This window comes from Castanea sativa, chromosome 10 (genome assembly GCF_040712315.1).
Source record: "Castanea sativa cultivar Marrone di Chiusa Pesio chromosome 10, ASM4071231v1".
NCBI lineage: Eukaryota > Viridiplantae > Streptophyta > Magnoliopsida > Fagales > Fagaceae > Castanea > Castanea sativa.
Window position 1 is genome coordinate 39,436,248 of NC_134022.1, and position 9,520 is coordinate 39,445,767.

A 9,520-nucleotide genomic window follows, 5' to 3' on the forward strand; every position below is an offset into this window, starting at 1 on the left:
TAACCAAGATGCTTCGTGATCTTCATCATGTGATGAACTGAAGAACTTTGTAGCCAACATCCTTCTTAAGTTGGTGGTTAGTCACGTACTTGGATCCGTGCATCGAATTGGTTAGTCACGTTCTGGGAGCTGTACATTAAAAGAAGAGATTGTCATTATAGAACAAGTCTAATTAGGTATTGGGGTAAGGGTTCAACTATAGGTTGGTATAAGGTATTGGGATTCCTTTACTTGTAACCGCTTATTATGGTAATAGTGGATTCTCGGGAGTGGTGACCTTAAAATCACTCAGTAGGGTTTTTGCCTTAGAGGTGTTCCCCATTCGAAGACAAATCACCATGTTAACTTTATTTTCCGTTGCATATTAACTTAGTTGGTGATTTGTTTGTGCTACCACGCTATTGCATGTTAATTGGATTAATTAATTAACTTGACTAAGTTAATTGGTTAATTCATCACAAGGTGTCAATACATTCTTGGTCTATTAGAACTCATAAAGCCCAAAAACACATCTTATCCCAAATTAATTTAAAATAGAAAACAATTTATTACAATCCTTAAGCACACCATCAATCTCGATTGATAGAAGAAGTACAAATATTAAAAAATAAAAAGTATCTATAATGTAGAAGAAACCCCTAGAGAGAAACCGCCTTATAGCTTGATTGGGGCACCTTCTTGAAAATAGCCCTTACAATATCAACGTAGAGTGGTAACTGTTGTATGGCAAAGAAGACTATCGGTAAGCATGTTGCTGCATATACTGGAAAGGCCTTGTCTTTCAATTTATTCTTAAGCATAAAGTAATGTCCAGCACAAAAAGAAATCAACATTGATGTAATGGATACAAGGAGAGAAGTCAAGCCAAGTAGAAGTTTCTTTGGCAAGTCTCTACGAAAATCTTTCTGTTCATACCGAGAAGTGAGGATAGCAAGAAATGAGAACAAGGCGGTGATGGAGAAGCAAAGAGCAACGAGTGAGGAGACAGCAAAGATGGTGAGCATTGAGTGGCTTTCAAGGTTTGGTGTGCCGTTTGTTTCATTGATGCTGCCTGGGATAGTGGTTGACGAGGCAAAGGCAACGGTTGCAATGAGAGCAGCCACAACTGAGCAGGATTCAGAGGTTTTGTTTAGCCACTCGCCTCCACTTTTTACTAATTCCTCATGTGTTTCATTGAAAATTTCTTTTGGGGTCATGCCCTCCTTGTTGACTTGATAACAGAAGTGTTGCGGCATGTTGTCTCTTACAAACTGCATGCATTAATATATACAAATAAGAATCACTAACTCATGCACAAGAAATTTTTTTAAAATATTACTATTTTTAAATATTTTTTTTCTTAAATATAGAATTTAATAATTATGGTGGTTATTAATAACCATTATTATGAATGTGTTTATATATTAAATTATCTAGTCTACCATTTAAAGAAAATAAAACATAGTAAAATTTTAATTGAGGGTGTAAATATAGGAAATTAAATAAAGAATCCTTATAAAATTTAAATTCAATTACATACATACATATATATATATATATATATATATATATATATATATATATATATATATATATATATATAACAGAACAATGGAATAGAAAAATATGGGTTTTCAAAAGTTTATGTGTGGCAACATAAGAAGAAATTAAATATTAAAAAAAAAAAAACAAAACAAAAGCTTTAGAGAAGGAGAGAGAGTTTATTGATAAACGTTCAACTGGGAAAAATAAAAATTTATTGCATATTTTCAATTTTTTTATAAAAAGTATGTAAGAGATGAGAAATTTTTTAAAAGATAGAGGATTTGGTGCACACCCGTACGCAACAATTGCTACATACAGGGTTAGGTGATAGCTAAAAAGATGTGAAAAGTGCTTGTAGGTTGGTGGCATTAGTTACGATGTGCTATAATTACATTGTGTGATAAAAATCGAGGACAAAGCTGATTTTGAGTTCATACCTCGTACCACTTGATTTCCCACTGCATTTGCAATGCAGCTCCAGGAATTAGCCAAGGCTTTTGCTTTCCTATCTGGGCTGCCAGATGCAATGCGTTGTTTTCATTTGCATCCACTTCATGAATTAGTTTACATTTCACAACCTCTTGCTTGAGCAGATATTGTAATACATGTGTTTGCCTGTTTTCTGCGGCTAAAAGCACAATATTTTTATCTTTGGTCATGTAATTAATGGCCACTGGAAACTCTTTGAGTATGCACTCAACCATTTCCGTAATACCATTTCTTGCTGCAAGCAATATGATTGTCTCTGTCTTTTCTTTGCTCATGTCATTAGTGTCAATTGGAAACTTTTGAAGTATTTGATCGACCATTTTCGTGATACCATCTTTTGCCACAGCCAACATGGGTATCTGTATCTTTGCGGTTTCAGGCATTTTCCTTTTCTCTGGCAGTAAAATAAGTAAGGGTGTCTCCGTCTTTTCCATTTTTGGCATTTCCTCCTTTTCTGCTTATAACAAAAGCATTGATTATAATCGAGATCAAATTGATTGATTTAATAGCTGATATACTTTAACAATTAACAATCTGAGTCAATATATAAATTGAGGTTATTTGCAGTCTAGCATGCATTTGGGAGACAATAGTGTTAGTTAGCAAGCGTTAGAAACAATTCAGTAAAGTAGCATCTTGAGTTTTATTGGCTCGAGTTCAATATGAAACTCGAGTCTCAAAAGACTCAAGTTCCACTTGCTGATCTGGAGGTTTTTTGCCACATAGATCTCAAGTCTTATAGACTCGAGTTTGTAAAAAATAAACCCAAATCTACATGACTTGATTTCTATAGATGAAGATTTAGAAGACAAAAGAAGAAGAATAGAGGAACAGAGGACCATATCAGATCCAAAACAAAAGACCAAATCAAAAAGGAAAAAGAAGAAGAAGAATAGGAAAAAGAACAGAGGACCAAATTGGGCAAGAAGAAGAAGAATTAGACTGGAAGGAAGAAGAAAAGAACTGAGGAGGAAGAAGAAGAAGAGGCATGTTCGTGGAATGTGGAGAATGGGAAACTCGAGTTTTAAATTTCTTGATTTTCACGTGGTTTTTTTTCCACATCAGACTACCATCACATGCAACTCGAGTCTTAGAAACTCGAGTTCAAAACATGATAACTAATTAAAATATTTCAAAAATAATGTTAAATACAAAAAAAAAAAAAAAATCTATATAAATTCATAAAACTATAGTATAGGAGAATTAAATCACCTCTTCCAATATTTTTCACTTCAATAGCACTGTAACCGTCTGTTGTTTGCCCAGGATTCGACCCACTATTGCAGTCCAACTTAGGTTCTTCAGCTTTTGTACTCTTGACAAGAATTTTCATGATTTGAACAGAATATACATGCTTCTGTTTTATCCTCCTTATACCTTCTGATTGTTATGATCGTTAAATGTAATATATATATATATATATATATATATATATATATATATATATATATATATATATATATTACAAAAAGGCAAATATGTTAATTAGGTATATATTTACTTAAAAAGCTAACAAATTGACATGATGGTGATGAATGTAATTGAAATCACATTAATAAAATTATTATAAATAATTATAAGTTCTTTTATATAGAAAATAATAATACTTTTTTGTTTTATGTGTTGTGTTGGGGTGGGGGGTGTTAAAAGTAGGTTGAAGCCTAATACGGTGACATACCATATCCAAAGCCCAGAATAATCCGGATGAATATTGTGTACAAAAGACGGAAAATGTTAAAACAGTCCGCATAACGTCTCCGTATAAATTCATGCTTCGTAACTAATCTCGGAGCTTGGGATTCTGCTTCTGTGACAAACAAAAATAATTCATCATAATGTGCAAATAAAAAGTTTTTTTTTTAGTAATAAGCAAATAATATGCATTCACATCAGTCTTTGTAAAATAGAAAATGCTCCCTATTTTGCCCGACCAACCCCCAAAGCCATCTTCTGAACGCAAAAAAAGAAAAAAAAAATCCTAAAACTTCCCATATCAATGACGCTATATGTATAATTCCATCAACAATTACAGTAACAATGTAAATTTACATTGACATTATTCATTTTACATTTAGTTTTTTACTCTTTCTTTACGTATTTTGATGATGAATGAAGAGAGTAGATTGTAGTTCCTAACTCTATGATATCCACAAGATTCTAGGTTCAAAACTTCTTGTTAGCATCTTGAAGTTAACCTCAAGGGATTCCTCATTATAATAACTTGGTGTATGTGAGAGAGGAGGATTGCATGCTATCAAGATGTAAGAGTCAAAATGATAAATGCTCTTATCATCAAGATAAATACTAATCAGATTTTCATTTTTTATGTAGGAGGGGTTCAAACTTTAAATCTCTTATTTGATGATAAAAGTTTTTATCACTTGAATTAATTGGAACTCGTTGCATTAACATTGAAGGTTAGTAAAGCATGCAACTCAATATTTTAATAGATGGACCGGACCAACTACCCATATTAAATCTAAAACCATATTGATTTTGAAATTTTTTTAACAATTTAAAAAATGAGATAGAGGATTTGTATTAAGAAATACTAGTGTGTAACCATGTGCAAATACACAGGTAGATTCAAAAATAATCACAATTACACACACACACACACACATATATATATATATGAGTTCAAATTAAACTTAGTATAAGAATTACAACTTACACATTTTTTAAGCCATAAATTTCTAAAACATGTAATGGTTTCTCATTGGATTTAGTTGGATCTAGACTCTTTGATTTTTGCACCCAATAATTTACTTGCCACAAAGATTAAAAAATTAGATGGGATACATGGTGCAAAATTGAACTCCAATTAAAATTCAATTCAAAATTTAATTGAATTTAGACTCTTTAATTTTTGCAACTCATAATTCACTTGACACAAAAATTTAAAAATTAGATAAGACACGCGGCGCAAAATTAGACTCTAATTTAGAATTTAATTGAATTTTCAATCTGTTTTGGTTATAAATATATACTAGCTTGTAACCCCATACATATGCATGGATGCACTTAAAGATATACAATAAGATGCATAATATAATTTATATATATATAATTGAAATACTATTGATAGTCATTTTTGTATTTTGTTAACTCTTTAAAAAAAATTTTGAGGATATTATTAGATATAAAATGTAAATTATCCATTTTTTATTATTATTGTGAAACAATTTTTTTTTTTAAGATTCATTTATTCTAAACTCTTTGGTTTTTGTACTTAATAACTCACTTGAATGAATATTTATGATGTGGTTCCACATTTGATTATAAAATTAAGAAATAAAACTCTTTGAAATTAAATACTTTAGGACACATGGCGCAAAATTAAAATTCTAATTTGAAATTCTAATTTGAGTTTCTCTCAGTTTCACCTACTATTATTATTATTATTATTATTATTATTATTATTATTATTATTATTATTATTATTATTATTATTATTATTATTATTATTATTATATAGACTAGTATGTAACCCGTGCGTATGCACGGGATTAATGAATTGTAGTAGTGCTATTGATATTAGCTTGAGTTATTAAACATATATGACATAGTTTGATTAGAACATTTGAATGTACTAAAATAGTCTTTCCCTGCAATTTTGTTAATATTAGTTGCACCAAATTTCTCATTACATTGCTATTACATATATAATTTTGAAAATCACTATTGGATACTATATATACAATATCAATTCACAATTATTATCTGTGAAATTCTACTAAATACAACACAAAATAAAATAATAAATTAGTCAAATAATATCTCTTAAATTGAATGGAGATAGGTGCATGGGATTGTTCAGCTCAATTACAGTGTATTACATTTAATATCTTCGCATACAAAATATCTAAATAGAAATATTATAAGAAATATGCTCATTAGTTCAAAAACAAAAATCTATATTAACTCATTTGGCATATGTGTGTGTGTGTGTTTCTCAAATAAATAAATAAATAAACTCATTTGGCATAAAAATTTAAAAACTTATATTAGATGGGACACATGGCGCAACATTAAATTCTAATTGAAATCCAATTTTTACGTTGAATTAACTCGGCACAATAAGTTAAAATTTAGATTAGATGGGACATGTGGCACAAAGTTAGACTCTAATTGAATGCAAATTTAAAATTTAATTGAATTTTCTCTCAGTTTTATTTATTAATATATATGAGATAGAGGATTTGTATTAAGAAATGCATAATATCAAAAGGAATACAAATCTCTATTCCAATTTTTATGTTTTACTTTATACTCGATCCATCACAACTTGTATACTATCATTTGTAAAATAACCATAATTTCAAATGAAATTAAAAAACTAATACACGACATACATGCATTAATTTAATTTCTTACGTTTTTGTTCTGATTGGCCAGTAACATTCTGTGCGTTGGGATTCTCTACATCTTCATTCCGGCCTTTTTGTTCTGATTGGCCAGTAACATTCTGTGCGTTGGGATTCTTTACATCTTCATTCTTACATTTGCATCTTTCAATCGCTAGAAAAAGGAAAACACGTCGGTTACAAACCTAAAGAAGAGAAAAATAAATCAACAATATTTTCATGCGTGGTTTTTGGGTTCTGTTGTATAAGTTGAAGTTTCAATTATTCCGTTTAATTCATTTATGTAGTAAAGCTAGAAAAAAAATTTGTTGAAATTAATTATTATTATTATTATTATTTGCACATGATTAATTAGAGACATCAATATCAATGAATGGAAGGTATTGTGTCGGACAAAGGCAAATGGAAGGTAATCGTGAGTTTCAATCATCCAAAGACTGCATGTTTGTTAGCAAAACAATGTTGGAGGCAATCCACAACCAAACCTCTCTACCGCCCGGGTCTTAAAAGCAAAGAGTTACTATCCCCGTAGCACATTCTTGGAATCAAATTATAAAAGGGAGACTCTTATGGATGGCAAAGTATTATAGGCTAGAATGCACAGACACAAACACGAGTATGGATACGATATAGTGACACAAACAATTTTTGAAATATTATAACATGATATGACAAAGTATGCTAGTGTGTTACAATTCCTAGTCTTGCTGTTTTGTATTCTAAGTTGTAGGGTATGCCCTGCTTCTTATATATTTAGTTTGTGTGCTCAATATTATTGTCTTACTTCTATAATTTTTTTTTTTATAAAATCACTGACATGATTCTTAAAAAAGAAAAAAAAAATCAAATAATGGAAAAAGCAACTCCATGAATCTTATAAACCTAGAGTTAAATGATACTAGAAAAGTTTATTCCCTTAGCGTTGGTCAGAACATTCTTGCATTTCCCTGATCTCATGTCTTGTCACTGGTTTTGCAATAACTTACTTTTGATTAAAAGTAGATGTTACTGATTATCTCAAAAGCTTGGTAGGATATTTATCGATTATCCTAAAATCTTAAATGAGAGGTAGAGTGGAAGAGAGACAAAAATCATACTCAGGATCTTATACTCTTATACCATATTAGTATTGAGATATGATAAATTTAATCATTTAATCACACGGTTCTAACAGTAAAAAAAACAAGACCCATTCCATACCGGATTGAGCCATCTTCAACAGTACTTGATAGAACGCAATACATGTTTGGTAATTCTCTGGGAATTTGTGAGTAATGTCTTCTACGGAAGACCCCTTAGTGACTAAATCAACCGATTCTTTACGAACAGTTTCGTGCTCCAGCTCTTCAACATATATACCTTTCACACATCAACAAAGGATAATGATAGGTGATGTTGGACAATGGACAACAACAAAAGAAAAGTTTGTGTAATGTAGGTAAAACTTCGATCTCCAAAATTGAAGAGAGTTTGTGATTTAAATCTAGACAACTGAGTAATACTTACAATAATATATGATGCTCTTCCACCATCCAAGGTGAGAACCACTTTTGAAGACTGAAGGCTTACTTGCTAGGAGATGCAAAGGGGTGATTCCTAGCTCGTTCACAGCATATGCAAGACTAGGTTCCACTTGAAGTATCTCAAATGCCAAATCTCTCAACCATAATAATTAAAACCAGTCAGTAATAGATAAGAAAATACTCAGCATATATCGGTAATAGGAGTATGAAAAGAAGTTAAGCAAAATGCTTACCGAAATACTCCCACCTAATGGCACAGTGAAGGGCAGTCTCACCATCATTTCTTCTGTAGGCAGGATCGATTGATTTAAGGTCTTTGTCGGAGGCTTTCAAGAGTAACAAGTGCAGGTAAAGGAAGATTTGTCTGTTACCATGAAAAGCGGCTAAGAAGAGAGGGCTCTCACCGGCTTTGTTACGAAATAATTCTTTAACCACTAAATCTTTAACCTCCAAACACTCATCAAGTTTTGCAGCAAGGAGGATGCATGTGTTCAATCTCCCCGTTGATGCTGCCACATGCAAAGGGGTATTCCCTTTATTGTTTTTTGTCCATAAACCCAACTCCGAAACACCGGTAATTACACGTACAAGTTGTTGAACCTTTTCTTCTGGTGCAATGGAGACAGCTACGTGAAATGCCGTGTCCCCTGACTTGTTGATCCTGGCGTCAATGGCTGATAATTGGTGTTGCTCATACGTCTCAACAACCTTCTTCCATTCACCAGTCATCGTATTCTTGTACAAATTGAGAGCAAGCTCATCGTGATCCACTTCCGGCCTATCTTCTTCCATTTCTTTGTTACTACTAGGAACAAATCATGAATAATATTAGATATAAGAATTAAGAAAGGATCACAGGATTTTGTACCTCGCAATAATGGGAAATGTGTTATCAGCTTATGAGCTATATATATAATGACAAGGAGAGAAGAGACTAAGTGAGAGAACTTGCCCCTTTTTTTCAACAAGAAAAGACAAATAACACACCAAAATTAATAGGAATATAAAGCACGGAAACTGTTGTTGCACACAACCACGTACACAAGGCAAAATCGCATTTTGAAAACATAATTTTAGTTATAATTGTTAAATTATACAATCATGTTTTCAAAATATGATTTCAACTCTGGTGTGTATCGTATACCTATGGTTTGATATATAAAAAATTGTCCATCCGTTTTTACAGACAGACGGACTGGTTCGATAATCAATATTCCCGTTCTATGATTCAGAGTATCATTTCCTATTTGATCCCTTTGAATTCTATATTCGAAGTTGCGATCGGATCTATTCATTAAAAAGAATCGATTCAATATAAATTGTGTGTAACTACATTGTTTTATATAAAAAAAAAAAAATAAAATAAAAAAAGGCCAAGAAGAAAACAACAAATTAAAATAGAGAAACAAAAAAAAAGTATAAAAGTGAAAAGCTTAAGAGTGTCATGGATATTGTCGCACCTGCATTGAGATTGAAAGATTGTCACATTTGTATACAAATCGATACTTGATGAGTAAGTCTGGTGCCACAATTATTTTTACGATTTTGTCATAACTTGTTCACGTACGTAGGTAACTTGTGAATAGTGGAATTATATATCCACATAAACCTCTCTTT

General features: G+C 31.5%; 2 protein-coding genes across 2 annotated transcripts; both read right to left on the reverse strand.

The window, feature by feature from the left end:
* Positions 1-638: 638 nt before the first annotated feature.
* LOC142612518 (uncharacterized) lies at positions 639-6,522 on the reverse strand. Its single transcript, XM_075784601.1, has 5 exons — positions 6,391-6,522; positions 3,692-3,820; positions 3,226-3,393; positions 1,962-2,467; positions 639-1,250 (listed from the first exon to the last, which is right to left on the reverse strand). Exons 3-5 carry the CDS (start codon positions 3,344-3,346, stop codon positions 639-641), a joined length of 1,239 nt encoding a protein of 412 aa, XP_075640716.1. The 5' UTR covers positions 3,347-3,393; positions 3,692-3,820; positions 6,391-6,522.
* A 667-nt stretch (positions 6,523-7,189) lies between these two features.
* On the reverse strand, positions 7,190-8,736 carry LOC142612519 (uncharacterized). The gene is made up of 4 exons (XM_075784602.1): positions 8,137-8,736; positions 7,887-8,036; positions 7,581-7,739; positions 7,190-7,203 (listed from the first exon to the last, which is right to left on the reverse strand). Exons 1-4 carry the CDS (start codon positions 8,693-8,695, stop codon positions 7,190-7,192), a joined length of 882 nt encoding a protein of 293 aa, XP_075640717.1. The 5' UTR covers positions 8,696-8,736.
* Positions 8,737-9,520: the final 784 nt, after the last annotated feature.

Bases quoted from the DNA above. Each gene is read 5' to 3' on its own strand.
- LOC142612518 (XM_075784601.1), bottom strand. From the start codon at position 3,346: ATGAAAATTCTTGTCAAGAGTACAAAAGCTGAAGAACCTAAGTTGGAC. The intron at 2,468-3,225 runs GTGATTTAATTC...TGTTATAAGCAG, and splicing joins AGTGAAAAATATTGGAAGAG to AAAAGGAGGAAATGCCAAAA. The intron at 1,251-1,961 runs GTATGAACTCAA...TAATGCATGCAG, and splicing joins GGGAAATCAAGTGGTACGAG to TTTGTAAGAGACAACATGCC.
- LOC142612519 (XM_075784602.1), bottom strand. From the start codon at position 8,695: ATGGAAGAAGATAGGCCGGAAGTGGATCACGATGAGCTTGCTCTCAAT. The intron at 8,037-8,136 runs GTAAGCATTTTG...TATGGTTGAGAG, and splicing joins CATTAGGTGGGAGTATTTCG to ATTTGGCATTTGAGATACTT. The intron at 7,740-7,886 runs GTAAGTATTACT...GATGTGTGAAAG, and splicing joins GAAGAGCATCATATATTATT to GTATATATGTTGAAGAGCTG.